At 38.6% G+C, this 22,116-nt stretch overlaps 2 protein-coding genes across 4 annotated transcripts in view; one reads left to right on the forward strand and one right to left on the reverse strand.

Annotated features, from left to right (window-relative positions):
- Positions 1–358: 358 nt before the first annotated feature.
- Positions 359–5,483, forward strand: isl2a (ISL LIM homeobox 2a). Its single transcript, XM_060886624.1, has 6 exons — positions 359–509; positions 932–1,121; positions 1,663–1,928; positions 2,802–3,085; positions 3,291–3,458; positions 4,789–5,483. The coding sequence occupies exons 1-6, from the start codon at positions 452–454 to the stop codon at positions 4,903–4,905; spliced, it is 1,083 nt and encodes a 360-aa protein (XP_060742607.1). The 5' UTR covers positions 359–451; the 3' UTR covers positions 4,906–5,483.
- A 4,301-nt stretch (positions 5,484–9,784) lies between these two features.
- Positions 9,785–22,116, reverse strand: part of scaper (S-phase cyclin A-associated protein in the ER) — an 87,243-nt gene continuing 74,911 nt past the window's right edge. For all 3 annotated transcript variants that reach the window (XM_060886433.1, XM_060886434.1, XM_060886436.1), the window contains exons 28-31: positions 20,522–20,671; positions 12,893–13,084; positions 10,773–10,821; positions 9,785–10,483 (exon numbers count right to left, since the gene is read on the reverse strand). In XM_060886433.1, coding sequence (XP_060742416.1) covers positions 10,380–10,483; positions 10,773–10,821; positions 12,893–13,084; positions 20,522–20,671 — 495 coding nt within the window. In that variant the 3' untranslated portion in view covers positions 9,785–10,379. The remainder of the gene's footprint in view (positions 10,484–10,772; positions 10,822–12,892; positions 13,085–20,521; positions 20,672–22,116) is intronic.

Genomic DNA, 22,116 nt, shown 5'->3' on the forward strand with positions numbered 1-22,116 from the left:
TTTTTTTTGAGACAGTCTAGGTTTATAGATGATGTGGTAGAAAATAAGGTGTGCTTTAATTTATTAAATGTCTCTCAGAATAATGAAGATGCATATATATTTTAATGCATTTTACAATTGGAATTTTCACACATTAATACAGAACTGTAATATGAAGAAAAAAAACTGTTCACAAGCTGTATTTGTCAGTTATGTATAAAATAATGTTATATATAATGTTATGTATAAAACACACACACACACACACTCACACACACACACACACAGCCCGCGTCCTCGGACCTCCTCCCCCACACACTACACGGAACGCGGTCCGAGTTTGCGTGTGACGTCACGGCACGCGTGGGCCGCCGCAGCTCGCGGATCGGCTACAAGTTCTCGATGTGCACGGGCCGCTGCCCCACTCCCACTGTGTCTCTTGGTCTATAGCAGTGCGCACTGACCATCCTTTATGCTGGATATTCTACTTCATTCTTCTTTCTTGGGTGATATGGGGGATCATTCAAAAAGTAAGTGCCATGTTTGTTATGTAAAAGGATTCTATGGTTGATAGTTGTTTTCTACACAAAGTGTGACGCGGTTTGGAAATAAGGTTCAATGAAGGCATGCGCGTCTAATGTTAAGGTTGTACCAGCATTGTTCGAATTTTTGTATAGGTCTTAAAAGAAAATGATAGATTTCTCTCCGGTACTTTTTGCGTTCTTATTGCGGCGAGACAGCATCATCAACTAGTGTAATGAAATGGTAACAATGATTCCACAAATAAATGGGGGAAATATGTTGTTAGGGTGGCATGCATGGACTTGTGAACGAAACGCATTGCAATGCAGAATGCATGAAGGCAGACACATGAATTGATCGTTGAACATGAGGATATGTAGCGCTGGAGTTGGGTGCAGGTTATGGCTTTAATTCGCGCGTTTGCACGCAGAGAAGACCGGGATCGCCATGTGTGTGGGCTGCGGAAGTCAGATCCATGACCAGTATATCCTGCGGGTCTCCCCGGACCTGGAGTGGCACGCAGCGTGTCTGAAGTGCGCAGAGTGCAGTCAGTACCTGGACGAGACGTGCACTTGCTTCGTCCGCGACGGCAAGACCTACTGCAAAAGAGACTACGTAAGGTAGACGTCCCCCTGCTTTCCACAATTTGCAGATGAGGAATTTAAGGATAAACCTATAAACTGGAAAGCTAAAATTGGCAAGCACATGCAGAAAAAATATGCAGTGTTGCAATTCAATGTTATTTTTATGACTAATTGTGAATCTATGCGTCTCAGGCTTATTTTGTAGGATTTGTAATGCTGTATTTCCGAAGTTGTAGTTTGCAGTGGAACATGTTCTGTTTGTTCTACTAAAATGTCTGAATAAACGAATAACATTGTTTTCAAAGGATTATAATATTGCTAATACTTTATAGACATATAGAGGCTTGTTTAAAAAAAATGTAATTATAAAATGTGGTGCTGTCACAATTATTATTATTATCATTATTATTATTATTATTATTATTATTATTATTATTATTATTATTATTATTATTATTATTATTATTATTATTACTACTACTACTACTATTTTTATTATAATTATACAATAAAATCAAATTCGTTCACTTGGGAATGTGAATCTTACTTAGCTTATTGTTTACTTTGTTCTTTGCAGGTTATTCGGTATTAAATGTGCGAAATGTAACGTGGGCTTCTGCAGCAGTGACCTGGTAATGCGTGCACGGGACAACGTTTACCACATGGAGTGCTTCAGGTGCTCGGTGTGCAGCAGACACCTCCTGCCGGGAGATGAGTTCTCTTTGCGGGAAGAGGAGCTGCTGTGCCGGGCTGACCACGGGCTGCTGCTGGAGCGCGCCGCGTCGGGAAGTCCACCTATCAGCCCGGGCAACACACACTCAACCAGAGCCCTGCACATGGCCGGTGAGCTCATTAACTCATTCTGCAGACAATATTATTAAAATGTAATAATAATAATAATAATAATAATAATAATAATAATAATAATAATAATAATAATAATGTGGGATTTATAAGCAACGCTTAACATGTGTATTTAATGCATTTATAATTTTAGTAACATTATTAGTAACATTCTTAAAAACAGTTGTTAAGACTATTTTTTACTGACTTGCATTTTGAGTGAAAAACTGTAAACAAAAAAAACAAACAAAAATACAACACCACATTTATTCAAAGGATTTATTCAAATCAATGTGGATAAGTTTTTAAACATTTAAAATGCTTGAATTTTGTGCTGCTAATATATTTCTTAAAAATACATTAAGACCTAAAGAATCTGCAATATGAAAAAAGTGTTTAGCAAAGGTAAAAAAGAGCTGTTGGCATACATTCCTGCCGTATTTATTTTTCTATGCAGACAAATTTCACATAACTGTAAGGGTTAAACATATAATTAGATAGTGGATATAAAAATTGTGTTTTCTGTTTATTGAGGTGACTGGTGTACTTAGAAGCTAACTGATGAATTATGTTATGAATGTCGTCCTTGCATTTTGTTTATTTTAGGGTTGAGATGGTATGCTATGATTACTCAAATATAATTTATATAATCATCTTTAATGTACCACACGAGCTGTTGCTACCTCGATGCAAACATGTTGATGATCAACTATTTCTGTATCCCACACAAAGCACATTTTTTACTCAGTATTGCTTTGATTAATGTGTTTGCATATTTTGGCGCACAGCTATGTGCAGCGTCCTGGGTATGTTATTATGTGGATAATGACATTTCCTAAAGTCGAGACTGTATTGCGGTTTGTTTGTTGGCAGAGCCGGTACCTGTGCGCCAGCCCCCACACCGCAACCACGTCCACAAGCAGTCGGAGAAGACGACTAGGGTGCGCACTGTGCTGAACGAGAAGCAGCTGCACACATTGCGCACATGCTATAACGCCAACCCGCGACCCGACGCGCTCATGAAGGAACAGCTGGTAGAGATGACAGGCCTCAGCCCTCGAGTTATCCGCGTGTGGTTCCAGAACAAACGCTGCAAGGACAAGAAGAGGTCCATGCTCATGAAACAACTCCAGCAGCAGCAGCACAGCGACAAAACCGTAAGACTCCGCTTTCGTAAGAATCCCGTTCCTCAACAGAAAATCTTTGCACACGAGAAAAATTAAGTGCAATAATAATTACAAATAAAAATGTATTTTCTAAACTTGTGCTACACCATGAGTGCAAAAAGCAAATACATCATTTATTTATATATCTATATATATTTAATTAATTTTATAAATTCGTTTCTTCTGCTACCCACAGAATCTTCAAGGCCTAACAGGGACACCTCTAGTGGCAGGTAGTCCTATTCGGCATGATAACACGGTGCAGGGGAATCCTGTAGAAGTGCAGACGTACCAGCCTCCGTGGAAAGCGCTGAGCGAGTTCGCACTACAGAGTGACCTGGAGCAGCCCGCCTTTCAGCAGCTGGTACAAAGATTCACCTTCACTTCAAGCTCATTATGTTATCTTCAATTTAGATAAAAGACAAACTGTAAATCGTTACAGCTGAGTGGAAAAAATAAAATGCGTCCCAATGGTCCTTGGGTAAAAAAATGAAATGTGTGCCTACTTATAGCTTACAATTTACCTGCAAATAAATACAATTTATCCTGAAAGAAGCAAAAACAGGAAAGGTAAATTAAATATGGGCCTATGCTGAAACTAGTGCTAATAATAGGCTCCTTAAATTAAACAGGAAAAAAATAGATCGTTCATTGTCAAAGAATCATATGCAAGAAGTCAAAGCTTTGTCATGCGCCCTCTTGGTCTCCAGACCTGGCAGTGTATGGTATATGACATCTGGCAAAGTTCTAAAAGATATATCCAAAAGAATGGACTAATCTAGCAATCTGGCAGAGTTAGAACAGATGTGTCAAGAAGAAAAAGGAGGCGAATATTGCAACTGAGAGGATCCAAACCAGCTCAGAGAATATAAAAGAGTTTGGAGGCAGTTCTTAAGGAAAAGGGTGGACATGTTTTAGAGAATATTTATATCACAGTCAGGAAGGGAAACTCAGACCTTTAAACTGTTCTTTTCACTGTTCATTTTTATTTGACACTATTTTGCTGCTTTAGTTAGACTGACTTGTGATATAGTTAAGGAAAATGAGCAAAATATTTTATATATTGTATATATTTTAACTGTATGTTTATAGTGTTCTTAACAATTGTCCAAGGGATTTGCAAACATGAGCTCTCAGCTGTATAATTATATAAGATATTATACTTTTTTTTTGGTCATTTTTTTTGATGCACCGGTTTGGTGTAGGATGTTTGAACAAAATTCTCACAACGCATATTTAAATATATGATAATATATGCAAACTTTAAAAACAAAATATAAGCACCAAAACCGGATGATTAGAAGAAAAAGATTTTAATAGCCCAAAGAGCATGGATGTTCTATGTTTTCGTCTCATAAATATATAATCGCATTAAATGAAAAAAAATCATGACGTATCATACATGATTTGAAAAGGTATTTTAATTCTTCTTTGTTTACTGTGGTATTAGGAAATAGAGTAATGCTGTAAACGGTTCTACTGAAAAAAGTTCTTTAGCTAATTTGTAATAATATATGCTCAATAGTTTGTGTAAATTATTTAAAATCTGACGATAGATTTCTCTGTAAGCTAATTTCCAGCTTCAGCACGTCGCATTTGTAAATACAAAAATATGTTTGTTTTTTTTGTTGTTGTTTTTTTGTGTATAGGTCTGCCAGTTATACTAAATGCCAGTTTTTCCCCACTCTGTAAAGGTGTCCTTTTCTGAATCGGGCTCTCTGGGCACTTCTTCGGGCAGTGATGTGACTTCGCTGTCATCACAGTTACCCGACACCCCCAACAGCATGGTGTCAAGCCCTGTGGAGACGTGATGGAGTCCTGCGACCTCTGTCCACCCCAGCATGCTGAACCCCACCCTGATCTGCATGAACACAAAGCACCTCACCACCTCCACCTGAGGAACACGACTGAATCACGGAAAACAACATACAGCAACATTGTGGATTAAACTCGGAACGCACAAGTCTGCCAAAAAAACAAAACAAAGCACGGAGACAAACCACAGGGACTCTCCATACGCGTTTACTCCAGGCGTAAAGGCTGGAACCCACACGGATCCGAGATCTTCCCGAGGAATATGAACAAGCTGACCCTCTGACAACAACATACCAAATAACAATAATGTCTTTACCAGTATTCATTATGTAGTTTTATCAACACCCGGTGACATTTCCCTAATTCAGTGAGACAACAGAGCCACGTTTGTCTTAATGCGCATGATCTCCGAAGACAATGTATAAAAGTGACATGTAAACTATTTTAACTTTACGGATGGAGGACAAATTGTTTGAACTTCTCGAGAGAAAAAAGTAAGTTATTGTTATTTATTGTCAGGACAAGAGTCCGAACGAGAATTAAGAAATGACCTTAATAAACTATTCTAAGTGTTGTTTATGTCTGAGAAAAAACTTTGCATGCGAAGATATCTAGAACTTTAAAAAGAATCACCAATCAAAAAAATAACTTTTCGGGATTTTATTAGTGGACAACAGCATATCGATCTACAGGACAGACTTCAACACCACACCAAAAATGGTGAATTAAATATCAGTGAATGGCATTTAGCCTGAATGTTCTGCTATCTGATTTCAATAAGGTAAAGAATTATTTGGATTATATAAGAATTCAGGAATTATAATTTTTTTTTTCATAAAAAAACCAACAAAACAAAAGCATTCTGAACAGAATAATATAATTTATTGGTTTTGATTCAGGATATATTTGTTACATGAAATAATAACTCAATTTTTAGAGAATTAATTAATTATAGGGACGCATAATTAGAGAATTAATTAAATAGAGGAACGCATAATTAGAGAATTAATTGAGGGGGAAATGAGTCATTGGTAAAATGGCATTTTTATTGTGTATCAATATAATCTCAGAAAAAATGGTAAGAAACTATATTTTATTTTTCCCTACTGTGAAACGTACACCTTTTGTACCATAAGTCTGAACCACTTACCTAGAAATGTGCAGGTATCTTACCTTTAAATCTGTACCCTAAAACTAAATACTGTCCATTTATGTCCAGTAAATCATTTTAAAAAGTACACTATGTACACGTATAACAGTACAATAGATGTACCCTTGAGGATTTCAGACCTAGCCACAGAAAAATATACAGTTAGTAGCCTTTTTTTGAGACTGTGGGACTCACAATGGTTTGATGAATAGTGTGAGAAGGTGTCTTTGTCCCTAATCAATACAGATACAGAAGCAGCCTATGCAAAATGTCAATAGTCTGGCTGGCAATAACGAGCTAATCTTCATTCCTAGTTTAAATCACGGTGGTTGAGGACGTTCAGAAAAGGGATACTAAACTGTACCTTTCCCTGTCTCTGGGGTGAAATGTTGTAAATCTTTTGTACATTGTATTTTCACCAGGAAATGTGGACATAATATACACTAGGTACACTATCACCACCACCACCATTTTTCTACCTGGCGATACAATTCAGTAACTTTTTTCTGAGTGTGTGAAGAGGAGATGTGTTTGGTTCTAAATGATTCTTAGCCCCTGATCTTGGTTTGGCTCTTCTCACCCTCTGTTAGGTGACCCACATCTTGGCAAAGAGCCAAGACGCTATAAAGCGATTCATAGTTGCCTGAACTGTCAGATGTAACCTTTCGTAGATATCCGCGTTATCAGCGCGCGGATCGGGTGTAGAAGCGGATATTGAGAGTGTCGCTTGGCCTCCCAGTCGTGAGCACTGAGCATTAGGCTCGTAAAGGCGCGAGTCTAGACAGAGGGGAGATGGGCGGCGTCTTATCTGCGCTCGGCATCACCTGCACACACACACACACACACACACACACACACACACACACACACACACACACACACACACACACACACACAGCTACAACAACAACGAACTGTACAGCAACTCCCTCTACAAACCCTGCGGCCACAGTTTCATTCCCATCTGCCCGGAGATTCGGAGGTCAACCTGCGACCTACTGCCTATTAAATCACTCTGAGTTTTATATTCTCACCAGCTGAAACTGTTATTTTTTTATTTTGACAAGAAAAAAGGAGACGGTGAAAAATTAGCCTACTGTTCAGGCTTCAGATAACTTCAGTTAAAAGAATATTATGTTTATCCGATTGTAGACAAACAGATAGATAGATATATAGATAGATAGACAGATAGTTAGATATATAGATTCGTTTCGTAATAGAAAACAATACGTTAAATACATTATTATTATTATTATTATTATTATTATTATTATTATTATTATTATTATTATTATAACATTTAATTTTTTTTATGAGAAACTATTTCGGTAAACGTTATTAATTTCAAATATTGCGACTATGGAAGAAAAATAGTCAAAGACTATATATACAGCATACGAGTCTCTGACTATTATTATATATTATTATATAATATTATATTATATTACCAAAAACTAAACGGCATTCTTTCCCAAACTGAATTTTGCAAAGCTAATTACATGAGCGTATCAATTAATGTGCATTTCAACAAATTGTTCGTATTTTAAAAAAGAAATCACAAATAAATGACCTATTATTACAAACGTATTTGTGTCTAAAATGTTGGTTAAATAATGTTTGGAGAAATCAGAAAACAGAAATCTGCAAAAGTCTTATTTTTAAAAAAAGGCTTTTTGGGTAAATCAATGATTCCAAACTAGCAAAACTATCCATAATACAGACGGTCGAAATATCCACATTTAATCAGACAAAATGTCAACATCTGGACAATATTTGTCTAGAAATATTTTTGTTCAATTCAAATCTTCAGACTCTGAGCTAACTTTCCTTCTTGTTTTAATTTTGGAGAATTTAAAACCGAACCCAAACCCAGAGCAGTAAATGTGCTGAAAAGTCAAGAGTATTTTTTTTTTTTATTGAATTCGTTGCAGTGACTCTGGGCTACACAAAACCTCGACGTGAAGAGATAATATCTGTTTCAGTATTAAAATGATTCAAATTATTCATTATTAATTGCTTAGAAAAAATAGCACATATATTTTTATCTAATCAAATGCAAACGAAAAAAATGACCAAAAGAAAAACAGGTAATTTTTGGTCACTTGAGAGATGAATTTTATTTCATAATATAGAAAAATGTACAGCTCGGATCCTGAAGTGCCAATCCTGCTATTTAGTACAGAAGTATGAGTTTACAGAGCTAATCAATGCGTTTCTACACATCAGAATCGAAAAGAAATGCTGTCCCTTTGAAAACTGCATCATTTTAAAACATTTTAGTTCCATGAAAAATAAAGGCACAAAGACGATTAAAGCAAAACAACATATCCAGTAAAGCAGGAGTGTGTTACTGCAAGCACTGTTATTAAAGGGGAAATATTATATAATTATAGGTAGGATACTAAGCCTAGAAGAAGGACAGATTGACCATAAATTGTCTAGTCAATCTGTCGTTTAACACAATCTCAGAAGTTGAAGAACGAGTTGAAGAGAAACTGCTGAAACATATATATATATATTTTTTTTATATACACACCATCTCTTTGTGCCTTCACACACAAACACACTTGACAGAGATCTATTGTTGTGGAGACACAGTTCTGAATGGACAGACAGATATGGGTGTGTGTGAAACAGTGACTGGGGAGGATCTGACCTGAGAGTCTCCAGCTCATGTTGACACACTAATGTATAAAGTGACTCATAGGCAGCAGTGGGTAACTGGTGGAAGCACACCAGTTTATAAAAAATAAAAAAAACAAATAAAAAAAAGACACACACGGCTGTTTGTGGTGCCCTGAGGCCACACCGAGGAATTGAATCTGTTTTTGAGCCCTTTCACTGTGCCGTTTTGCCCACATGTCAAATTTCAGTCTTAATGTGGCTTATCCAGGAGACAGACAACTAAATCTACACTACCAAGACTTTTCAGCTAAAACCTGCAGCTCAAACAAAGAGAAAAGAGCAGATTGTTTCCAGAATTTGCTTCAGCAAGTACTGTTCAAAATCAGACACGTTTATGCTGCTTGCACACGTTAGCGTTACATTCATTATCACATTTTGCAGAGCTGATTTATATCTCATCTGATAAGTTCCCATCTCCACAGTGAAAACACAAGCACAGGGATAAACATCTGCCTGCACAATCATGGACTGTGTCTCCATCATATATTCTGAATGACATGAGAGAAAATATGTGGATGAACAACAAACCAATTTTCAATCATACTAACAAACCATGGTGCAAACGTTTCTCGTCTTACCATGCACATGTCCCTACTGAAATCATTTTCAATCTTGTAATCATTAAACACAAGACAACAAGGTACAACACAGGCTTTTTTAATATTTCATTAAATGAGAGGAAAAACAGTTTCTGCAAATAAAGTGCTTCACTTCTCAGGGAGAAATACAAAGAAAAAAGTCAACAGAATGTCATTTAAAATATACCTTATGTGATATTTGTGGCAAATGAATTAAATGTAAATATGTATAATAAGGCTGTATAAATTATATGTATTAAACATAGGAAAGAAGTCCAGACTCTAGACTATAAACTTCAACAAATAAATTCACTGTTCTTTTTTATTATTCACTGTTCTTTTTTTATGCATAGCAATTTAATATCTCTCTCTCACTCACTCACACACTCACACACACACACACACACAATCTTGTAACAGTAACTTGGTGTACTCTGAACAGAAATACAATAAATCCTATAATTAAAGAAATAACACCTTTTATTTACAAAACAAAGTACAAACCGTACAATTAATAAACCACAAAAATCAACATTCAACTTGGGAAGAAGAACAGTAAACTATTGTGCACTCCAAAAAAATCTGTTTCAACAGATCCATTCATTCAGAAGACAACTGATTTCACTTGAAACTGACAGCTCCTAATAACTGTATATTTACATAGCAAATAGGTTCATACAGTCAAACAACTTTATAAACGCAACTTGTTATGCCGCCCTTAAGTATTTGCATTGTAAGGACGGTTTATTACAGTGTACTCATCCAAAAAGTTAATCTCAATTTATTATGTAGTTATTTGGTTAAATGCACCGTTATTAAAGAGATCTAAGAAAATCCAGTTCCAAAAATCAGTTGCTACGTGCAGGCACATACTTGCCAGACTTGGCTAAAAGCCCATGTATAGTAATTGAAATGTAGTGAAAGTTTTTGATATTGTGCTTAATGAAAAATGTGCTGGAACAAATGACTATGTAATAGTCTGTAGTCTGCTGTGTACTGCTCTGGAGCTTGCACTGAAGAACTGTGTGTGTATTCCAGCGTGTGCTCCTCTTCTCGCTTACTCTTCCTGCTTGTTGAGGAAGAACTGAAGCGCTGAGTCCCACTGATCTCGAGGGAAGCGGTTGGACAGCTCACAGTAATTTGGCAGAGCAGCGCTCCTCTCTGACGATACGAGAAATGGAGAGAAAAGCTTGTTGAATACAAACACATCTCACAAACAAAGGGTTTCTCATTGAAGTTAAATAAAACAAGTATTACTCACATTTCATTTACATTGTTCAAATGGGAAATATAAATTTATTATGTAATTATCTGGGGGGCGAGAGGCATGGAATGCAATCTATCTGTCAAGCAATAATAATTCAGGTAATTACACAAAAGATACTTGTCTACCTAGCAAGGAGGCTGAAAAATGGATAAGATAAAGCTCATTATGTGTGAGATGACTCACCTTGGTTTGAGGGGCTGTTGTCAGTCTGGTTCTCACTGGAGGCACAATCCTGCAAGAAAAAAAACACAATAAAGTCTGCAATTGTTCTGAATTAAGTCGAAGGAGACTTTTCTATACTTTTTTTACACGATTAGTATTTTGCCTTTCTGAAACCCCAAATAAACCAAAACAATTCCTGATTCTGCTTTGGTGTTGGTTTTGGTATTTGTTACAGATAAAAACGTGATGCCTGAGAATTTATCTGAACTCATATAGTTCCAATATAAAAGTCAACTAGAAAGTGTAGAAATATGTGGATTGTCACAGTTTACAGATAAATACATTTGTTTTTTTTAAAGTTTTTTTTTCTTCATTTTTGAAGGTCCTTGGCATGTTCATTTCTTAATCTTAAGTAAATATGCTGTGTACATTGCAGTGTTTGAATTATTACCTATATGTTTTGCACATCATCATTATTACCTTTAGAATAAGGAACTTTGTCTAGTCTTATTTAATGGGTGAAAATAAAGTTTTTACATTTATCATCAAAAATGTGTAAAGACTCCTGCATACTGTATATTATGTATAGTATGTGCTATACACCGATCAACCACAATATTAAAACCACTGACCGGTGATGTGAATAAGTGTGATGATCTGAGTTATTTTGACAAGGGAGAGATTGTGATGGTAGATGACTGGGTCAGAGCATCTCCAAAACAGCAGGTCTTGTGGAGTGGAGTGAATGCAATGGTTACAAAAACCATCAGTTTAAAGGCTAGCCCTCACAAAACACAAAAAGGCTTCATCTCACAAAAGAGCAAACGTAGCAAAAATGACTGAAGTTAATGCTTGCAATGAACCCACTGGTCGACTTGCACAGGACCTGAGCCCACTTCTGAAAGTGCCTACAATAGCCATGTGAGCATCAGAACTGGACCTTGAAGCAGTGGAAGAAGGTGGCCTGGTCTGATAAACCACATTTCCTTTTACATCATGCAGACAGCTGTGTTGTGTGTGGAAAGAAAGCAAGGTGGTAGAGGCAGATTGAAGCTCTTGGGAATGTTCTGTTGGGAAAACCTGGGTTCTGGCATTCATGTTTTTTTTTTGTTTTTTTACCTTGACACATTTCACCTACCTGAACATTGCTGCAGACCAAAGTAAACCCCTTTATGGCATTTAATATTATCTAATGCCAGTGGCCTCATTTAGAAGGATAAAGAACCATACCACACTGTAAGAAAGGTTCAGGAATGGTTTGAAGAACATGACAAAGAATCAAAGACGGTGACTTGGCCTCCAATTTCCCCAGATCGCAATCGGGTCCGAACTATTATGTGGCAAAATGCGAACCTACACAATATTAAGCAGGTTTTTTTTCTGTCTTACAGTTATGGAAAAAAATGATCAGCAATGATGGTTTTAACCAAACTTCACAAACTACTATTCTTTTTGAAACTTGTGAACAAAACCATCACACATTATAGTACAGGATGTTGTGCATCTTCCCGTTGTTTGAATATCATGACAATTGCCTGTCCTTGTCAAAGTGAGCACTAATCTCCACATAAATAATGTAGGCTGTGGGCCAGTGCAGGGAAGCTTGTCAGGGGGAAGATGAAGGAGTCGGCCTGTTTACAAGAGGCTCAACCGGTGGCAGGTAAATCCACCCAAATCGACAGAGGAAGCCATCCATCTTTGCAGTGGAGGCTGCTTCTTTGGAAAAGGGAGGGTAACAAGAGCAGCAAAAAAACAAAAGGGCAGGAACAGAGACAAAGCCAGAGTTTGAAGAGATAAGAGTCAAACGTTGACATTGTGCAGAAACAGTGGAAAGGTGTGTGTGTGGGAGTAGAGGGGGGCTTTACAGGTCAGAGGACGTGCTGCTGGTGAGACTGGAAGACAAACATCAGCTACAGATACATGACTTAAGTGCATGAATGTGGTAGGATTTATTAAAAAAAAACAAAAAAAAAAAACAAAAAAAAAAAAACAAAGATTAATGAAAAAAAGTACATATGTTGGTAATTTATGTAACTGTGTGAGTCGGTCTTTAGTGTGAGGGAGTATACCATCAATGTATCCTGCACTACAGTTGCAGTGATGTGTGTATTTAGTGTATGTAAACCCATAACATAACATACCTGTATAAATGTGGCCAAGAGCACGCAGCTCATCTCCTGCTGCAGCATGACTTTATTCTGCTGGTTGTTGTAGCAGGCGCTGATAAGTGAAGGGAAGAGCACTTTGATGAGGTGAGGGTGGCTGAAGTACTGAAAAGGTAGCAGACATAGTTTCTGCAGCACGCTGGGCTGCCGGCCAGACTGCACGATCACCTGGAACACACAGGCAGAAAGTGTGTGCACATACACATATCAGGCAAATGGCACCTCCTAGCAGTAAATCAGTGCCTCACCTTGCGCCCCTCCCACACATAAATCTGCCACTAAAAACAACACACAAACAGCCATTAAGAGGAGAAACAGAGGGCACAGCCTTCTCACTACACAATTACACACCATAAACCCAGCTAGGGATGCCTCAGCACCTCCCCTCTGTGGCACGAGTGTACACGGAACGCTTTCGGGCTCCTCTCAGTGGCTCGAGAGCAGACGTTCAGCCTTCTGAGTTTCACTGTCTCACTTCATTCGTAGGCAAAGAGGAAACTGACACACGGTGATTATCATGATAAGAGAGTTATGGAAAAAATGCCCCAAGCAATCAATGTGCCACTGAAGTTCAAGCAGAGGTAATATCACGGGGTATGGGCGAATAAGTACCTAGGAATCAACGGGCGAGTAGAAAGAAAAAAAAAAAAAGGGGATGACTAGGGCAACGGTGTGGGCTTGGAGAGAAGACCCCCATATGGTCTCTCTCTCACACACACACACACACACACACACACACACACACTTCTGCCACTTTAAGAAATGAAGCAATACCATTAATGGACTTTCTCACCACCAACATCTCACCCCCCTCAGCAGGGCAGTCAATCACACCATCACATCCAGCCCCCCAGCATTAAAATCAAATCGCTCCCAGCCCCGACCTGATTAAAGCACAGGCTCGGCTTCTGGTGCCGGAGGCCTTCGGCCCAAAGTCTGAGAACCTGGCAAGACCAGGCAGCTGGGAGGTCACTGCAGTAAATCCTCACAGGTGAGACAGAGTGAGTGGAAGATAGAGAGGGAGGCAGAGAAAGAACCAATTACCCCCTCAACCACCCACCTCCCAATACACGCTAGCTTCCAAGTGCAGATCAACCCTAAATGCAAACCAGAAGGGTGAGGTGAAATTCCCGCAGCAGTGGGCGACATAAATTACCAAGATTTACAAGATTTGTAAAAATAGTCTTAACAATACTCTTTCCAATGCATTCTGTCCTTTAATAATGCACTTCAAGGGCTTTAAGAGCATGATAAACAAAGTGATAACTCATCCCTTTTATCATTTCAAGGTGAAGGCCATACACAGCGCGGTCCTACAGCAGTGTTCAAAGGTTCTCAGGCTATGTCATCCTGCATGAGGGACTGTTTAAAGATGCTTTACCGAGTGTCTAAAACAAACCACCGCAGAGTCCCTTTAATGATACTAAAAGCTCAAAACAGCTGATCGCCGACTAATTTCAGATCGCTGAGCCCACCAGCATGTGCTGACCAAACACCATGATACAGTGGCTTCTCTCCAACAGGTAATTAATGAGTGTTTCCCTTAGGAATGTAGAAAAAGAGGAGAAAAAGTGATTTTCCTGCACCAGCATAGCAGTGCAAGTGAATTAGGCAATCGTTCAAAAAAGACCTGGTTGTTTTCAATAGCAGAGCTGTGCAATGTCAAAATGGAGTGGAAAGGCTGAGAAAGTTTTTTTTATTTAACTGGGAAGGACTGAAATAATCCCTACTATCACTTCTGGACTAAAGTCAGAAGCTGTATAGATGCATGCTCTTGTCCTTTTTAATTAGGCAGCTGTTACATAGTGTAATTCTTCATAGTGCTGACATTACCTCAGCTTACAGTTACTTTACTAGAACTTGGCACTTGTTGTAGATACACCAAGGAGTTCTGAACTTCAGAAAAAATGCTGTGTGTGTGTGTGTGTGTGTGTGTGTGTATGTGTGTACGCGTGCACTGGGTAGCAGAGTGCCAGAGCCTGGATCTGTGTGGACATTCCATCCACAAATCAAGCAGCCGTCTCATAATCCCCTAGCATACGGTACTCCATCTTCACACACCTAAACAAATTGTCCCCCCTCAAGTGTCCGCAGCAGGGAGACGTACAGGACAGAGAAAGCAGAGGTTAGCTCCAGATTCCTGCATGAGCTGGAAAGAAATGGCGGCCGAGTTGTAGTCCTACAGCAGAGGATACGTATCTTATTCAGCCTCTGACATAATAAAAGCACTGGTGGGCTTTTAAACAGCCCCGTGCTTAAGCACAGATGGTCATAAAGGAGCTGAGAGGCCAGGCCTGGCCTGTGTTTTCTTAAATACAGAGCATTTGGGATTCTCAAACAGAACCACACTTTTATGGCAAGTCTATTACATAATTCCCGGCCTGTCCACTGAAAACAAAGGGAGTGTAAAGTTAATGCGCCGAAACGCAAACACAGGCTCCGAATAGCCCAAGGTGAAGAGGAAGGAGACTTGAGCTGGCCAGGTTTGTTCTTTGATGGAGTGTTGATAAGAGTGAGGAAGAAAGTCAGGCTCCGAGAATCCAATGTACTGGTTAGAATCTATGCAGAGCACAATGTAGGAAACAACTACATAAATGTATTTAATCTTATTTCAAATGTATTTATTGAATGCAAAATAGAAATCATAAGTTATGAGAAAGTTTCATTATTTTGTGAGTGTGTGTGAGTGTGTGTGTAGACAGTCTAATGTTAAAGAGGAGGTGTTACAGACCTCTCACAGATAAGAGTAAAGGGTAAACGACTCATAAGGATGCTGAAGAGGCACTCAAGACGGGACGTTATGACTAGTGAGACACACGTGAACAAAGACTACCACCCACGGACAGAACACATAAAGAACGTTACCAAACCTTTATCTGTCCAGACTTTGTGACGGCACACAGTGCAGGAGCATAATTATTACGAACAAAATAGCGCAATAAAAAGAGACTGGTTTGTTAACATTTCTCAATATGAGAAAAACGTTCCTCTTACCAAAACAGCATTAAGAGCTCTGTTTGTTTGAAAAAAGGGCAAATGATCAGTGATTTATTACAGCTGCCTGACTGAATCAAACGTCAACTTCGATCCTTTGAAAGATAATCTCTCTGGGAGATCTTCACCAGGAGCCCATCTGACCTGGACAGCACTCAAACCCAGCATTAGACCTAAATGGGGCCCTAAATTTTGAGAGATTTATGGGAAGCTAAACAAAAAATGAAAGAGAAATCCAGAAAAAAAAAAGAAACCCCAACATATAATACTCGAGTGTGTTAAACCACAGTTTTCTGATGACGGCGTGTGTAAATCATGCACAGTCCTTGGCAGAGGCTTCGTCCTCTCTGCTGCCACTCGGAAGCTATGTTGAGCAGCCACCCCCGTGCCTGTGTTTACTACAGACCTCTCACCAGCAACAAGGCCCAAAGGGTTGGGTTATCTCAGCTTTAATAAACTGTTGAAGCTGACATTTCAACATCAGTTTAGCTGTGGATTAGAGGACCAGCACTATGGCTGGAGTTATGGCTGTTAGGATATGATGACAGTATGAGAGAAGTGCAGATAGCCCTGAATGTGGCAAAGAAAGTGAGCGAGGGGGAGATAAGTAGAGATGAGTGTCGAGAACTGTTTTAGCCTGGCTCTTTGAAAGAAGTGCCATGCTGAAATGTGTCTGTCTACATTAAACAGCTTGTTCACCTTTGCCATGCTATCCGTCAGCAGTGGGTGAAACACTAGGACTACAGTACACGGATACCGATAACGCAACGGACGATGTTGTCTCTGGTTCTTTTTATCGGATGTTGCAGTGAGTAACACCGCTTGGCTGCTTTCCAGACATGAGACAATGTGAAAACAAAGCGATCAAAAAGGATCTTTGTAACAGTCGTTGAGTGACTCAAACCGAGGTCATGCAAAACAAACACATATATTACAGGTTTCACATTTATCTTTAAAGTCTAATATGAATGAATTGCACTTATTGCTGAACTGAACCTTTGATTAGAAGCTTGGCAAAAAACAAGCTCTCAGGCTCTCATTAATAGCATCATAGAAACGATCAAACAAGCCAATATGGCCCCCAAATACAAACAATTCACAGCCTCCACAGTATGTCACTCAATCAAAGTCTGAGTGAAAACGGGGCAGAGTAACACACACATGCTCTGAGGAGGCAGGGTATACAGTGCACACACACAATTCCTCAAAGCCTGTGCTGATATTATGAGCAGTATTATTTCTCAGACGGACAAATATAAACACAGGCGGCTGAGCTGGAACTGAATCAGCGGTCTGAGTCAGGAGTCTGGGGTCAGGGCCGCCTTTGTGTCCTGCCTGTGCTTACGTTAGCCTGAGAAAGGCCATCGCCCAGGCAAGTCCTTCGTTTATACTGCGCTACAGTCTCATGGTCACACAGCAACCTCTGAACCACTGCCAAGCAGCTCAGCTGTCAGATTTTTAAAGAGTAATACAAGAGTAACATATTTTTCACAATGTGATCTGCATAAATTGAATGCCAAAAATGTTTTAACAGCAATGTTTGAGAAACTGCACAAATTAAAATAAAACATCCTGCAAGTTTTTTCGTCTGACAAATTTGGTGGAATTTTTTAAATAATGAAAACGTGAAGCTCAGTCCAATTGTAGAATAAAAAAAACAGCTCGTGTCCTGAAACATTTAAACACTTTCCCGCTGAGCAGTTTTCAAATTAGCAAAGTGGGCTGGGGATACATGAATATGCAAGAGGTGTATTTCCCCCGTCTGGTTGCTGTGTTAACTTTCCCCTATCTGATCACAAAGCCTAATCATCTGTCACTCCTCCCCTTAATTCAATCCTCAGCTCTCATTCAATTATCCAATATAATATGCAAATCAGCCCAACAATGGCCAAGGAATGCTAATTGCGTACATCAAAATAATTAGATTGGATTGGAGTGGCAGAGGAGAACTGAACTGTAATAAAATGAGAGGCCCTTTTTTTAATTAACAGCAAAAATGTTTTAAATTAGAATCTGTAATAAGCCCATAAATTGCTCGGACTCTGACCCTCCCTTGAGGACGTTCAATCCTCAGGAGACTCACATAACTGAACCCTGTAAGAGTGAGTGAAGTGCTGTCACAGGCCAAGCTCCATACCTCACTGATCCAAGATCCTCGCCTGCATGTTCCACCTCCAGCTAAAGCTCCAAAAATGCCAAGGATAAAACCACAAAGCCTGTCCATGTGGTAGGGCAGAACATGGCACAGGGGTACCAGAGCTGCTGCATTATTCAGCATTTTTATCAGTTGTTTGTATGGAGGAAAGCACATCTGGCTCATGATCTACTGAACAGCTTGCAGAAGATTAAGTGTACCTTTGCCACACACAAACCATCATATATGCAATTTTTGCAAAAGTGCATTAACGTTATTACTAACACTAAAAACTTCTCACTCTTTTTAAAGACATTTTTCCAAAGGTTTTCCAGTAGTACTTTTTATGCCCTGCATACATGATAGTTGTTGAGCACAGAAAGGTCATTTCAAAATGACTCACGTTAGCCAGCATCCTTAAGATTAAAGTCAACAATACATTGCCTGACTGGCTGAAACACACCCACTAAGTTTTATAGAAATAATTAAAGCCATTATAGATCCAGCAGTTGCTTAGATTTGAACATAGATAGCTGCATTTTGTTCACACTGACCATGCAGGTCCGTCCTGTCAGCCAAGACCAAGAATCTTTGGCTATCGTGTACACACACCCAAACTGTGGCCATGATGACCTCAAGTTCAACATTCAATTGTTCAATGTTTTGTACATGCTGAGATGCTTTTCTGTTCATCACACTTGTAAAGAATATTCAATTTCCATTTCCTGTGCCATCTCTAAGCAACAAGGCATTTCCACACAGAACTGTTGCTCACTCAAATGTTTTTTTTTTTTTTTTCCATATCATTTTATGTAAATTCTAGAGATTGCTGTGTGTTAAAATGCCAAAAGATCATCAGTTTCTGAAAAACTCAAACCAGGCTTCTGGGCCCCAACATTTAGACCACAAAGTCAAAGTCAAAGGATCACTTTTAAAAAAAAAAAAATGCATTTTAATGCTATTCCACATCATTGGCTGATAAGGTAACAGCATGAATATACAGGTGTTCATAATTAAAATGGATGGTAAAATATAAATAAAAATAAAAAGATCTAAAATCTTATCAAAGCCCAAATCTAATCCGATGCCAAACTAGGCAAGCTTCTTATCCAGGTCTCCTTTGTAATCTGATTTGATCTCAGTGGGATTCTGTTAGTCTATGGAACTGTATTTATTTTAGTCTTAATTTACTAACATTGCTGGAGGACAAGATTTCCCTATAGACATTGACTTTAATCATTTCCTTAATGTTATATTTTTTATTCTAGCACATACATGAAATCAAGTAGCCTTGCTCTACCAAGTGCTTTAAAATGGCATTCATACCTATTAGTTTTGCTCATACAAACAAAAACAGTACAATATCTCTACAAAAACAACGCTAATATAAAAAATAAATAGGATAAAATACCATAAAAGAACGTGTTTTATAAAAATTATTATACTATACAAAAAAATTCATTTTGGTTTTGGAACAGTTTAGTGATGTGTTCTTTTTGAAAAGTAATCCCAATAGCAGCAAGGTTCCCAATCTCAAATCCGAAGGTGTAAAGTAATTTTCGGTAACAGGAGCTCTTGGCAGAAGTTGTGGCTTTAATGCAATGATATGTTCATCATACCTATAGATCATTCACAAAAACTCAAAAGCAGTTGTTTTGGTGCAGATTCTCCTCAAATCTAAGCCGAACTAATAAATCGATTAATGACATGCAATTTAACAAAGAAAAACTTGTCCTAGTTGCTAAGGTAATGTTTCTGTAAGTGACAAAATGAATATATTGTGTATGGTGATTTTGGTGCTTTGTAATAGGAAGTCTTCAAGACAGATTAGTTTGCATATTCCTGTTTCTTAATAACATGACAATTTGTGTTTTTTGTCTAATTAACTTAAAGATGGTTAGAGTTTATAGCTGCTATAACCCATGTGACCACAGGAAGTAACATCTCATAAATGTTTGTCAGTGATAAATGCAACAATAATTGGTTAGAAAGAACAGATTTGTCGTTCATTATATGAATATAGGTAATATTTGCAATTTCTGCCGAATTGCTGTTCTATAAGAGAAATAAAATAATTCATGCTGAGCTGAGATAGGAAAATAATCCATTTTGCTTGGGTAACTGTTGTTATTATGCATCAGGCTACACCAAATCATTTTACCATTCGGCCTGACATGCTTTAGTCTTTATATATTCTTTGGTTGTTGTTTTGATATTTTAAATATTATTATTACTACACAAGCTGTAAATGTACTATATCATCATCTTCCCATTTGTGTATTATTTTATGACTGTTCTTACATTTTCAGGTTTATCAAGAAGCAGAAGCAGCTTGCAGTAATAAACGGTAGTAAACTGCCAGCTTTTAGCAATGTTAGATCTATAAGAGACCCCCACTGGGAACTGGAATAGTAGTCGGTTTGTTCTTCCCTCAACTTCAACAGCCTGTTGTGTTTACCTGTCCACACAATGCTTACCTGGTTGTCTGGGTGGTTGACAGTGAAGTAGCCTACGCAGATAATGACCTCATGCAGCAGTTCCTCAGAGCTGTTCTGTGAGCAGAACCACAGGAGAGAACTCACGATGTGTCTAAAAGCCAGAGACAGTCCCTCGGCTCCCAAAACAGACTGAAAAACATCAATGACAATATTAAATTAGTTGCAGATCACAGATTAGCACATTTTTATTAAGATCAAAAGCAGACAAATCAAATAAGGAAGCAGATGAAGGTCAACGATTACATAGTCATCAGCTTAAAAAGACTTCTCCTACTTGAACCTAACTGGACTTCTCTAAACTGTTTATCTGTAAGACACATGGTACATTTTAGACCATAAGAAGATAACTAAGGTTTTTAAAGTGGACAAAAAGGTGGGGTTGTTGAGAAGGACTTGTGAGAGACTTTCCACAGCTCTGGAGACAGAGAGGTCCCACTCCAGACCCCCCAGTCTCCCTACAGAGGAGATGCTATCAGCCGAGCCACAGACAGTATTTATTAAACATGTCAGTATGACAAAGCGCCTCAGGGTCAGCACTGAGACTACTGACATTAGCTGTGGGGTGTGAGAGCTAGGGATGGAAGGTCTGAGTAAGCAGGCACAAACAAAAATACCTAAATAATGCCAATGCAACAAGGCTTTGGGATATGATGTTGGGTTTATATACACACTTTATATTAAAGCAGCTTTAAATGTCTACACTGACAAAACACACCTATAACCATGTAACTTCAATAGCTGCAGATTAACTCATGCAAACACAGGTAAGCCTAATTTCTTCAGGTTCTTTGCTCGGTGGGAAGCGTTGGCACTTCACAGCTCCGGCGTCACCATTTCAACCATACTAAGATTAAATTACTATCCGTGTGCATGTGATTCCTCCAGGTTCTCTCATCCCATTATTTAAACACAGACCAGTGGTCTAACTGGTTATGATGAATTTGCCCCACAGGGTGAACAAGTATGTGCATTTCTACCTTGTACCCAGTGTTCCTGGGAGAGGCTCTGGGTCCACCACAATCCTGACCACAATAAAGAGTAATGATTGTTTGATTGCAAATGCAATATTTTCTTTTCGGGACTAGAGCTAATTACCAAAAAGAGATCAGTACATGGAGTACTGCTGTGGTGTAACCACCACATATTACAGCAATAAATCAGTTAAACACTACCTGAGACAGATCTTACCTGAGCCTCTTTGCTCTAAATGCAGTACTCAGTATGTAGAACACAACACTAGCATCAGACCCGACATGTCGGCCTTAGGCCACGATTAGGATTTTCTCTTACAGTGGCTAGAGATTATGTATAAGTTGAACAGAGCTATTGGATGTTAATGAGAGACTCTTCTGTCACAGTAGAAGAGAGGGGAGGAGCTGAGCTCTTCCGATGAACCTATTAGTCAGCTCTGTGTGCTAATGTAAACCACAAGGTGATTACAACTACAGACCCAAAAAAACAGCATTATTTAAAATGTTCATAAAACTTTGGTGTCGCATTGACTACCAGCTGTTTTAAATATAGAAAGGACGAGACGGAAAGCATGGTAAAGAGAAAGCTGCACACACACGATA

This window comes from Tachysurus vachellii, chromosome 14 (genome assembly GCF_030014155.1).
Source record: "Tachysurus vachellii isolate PV-2020 chromosome 14, HZAU_Pvac_v1, whole genome shotgun sequence".
NCBI lineage: Eukaryota > Metazoa > Chordata > Actinopteri > Siluriformes > Bagridae > Tachysurus > Tachysurus vachellii.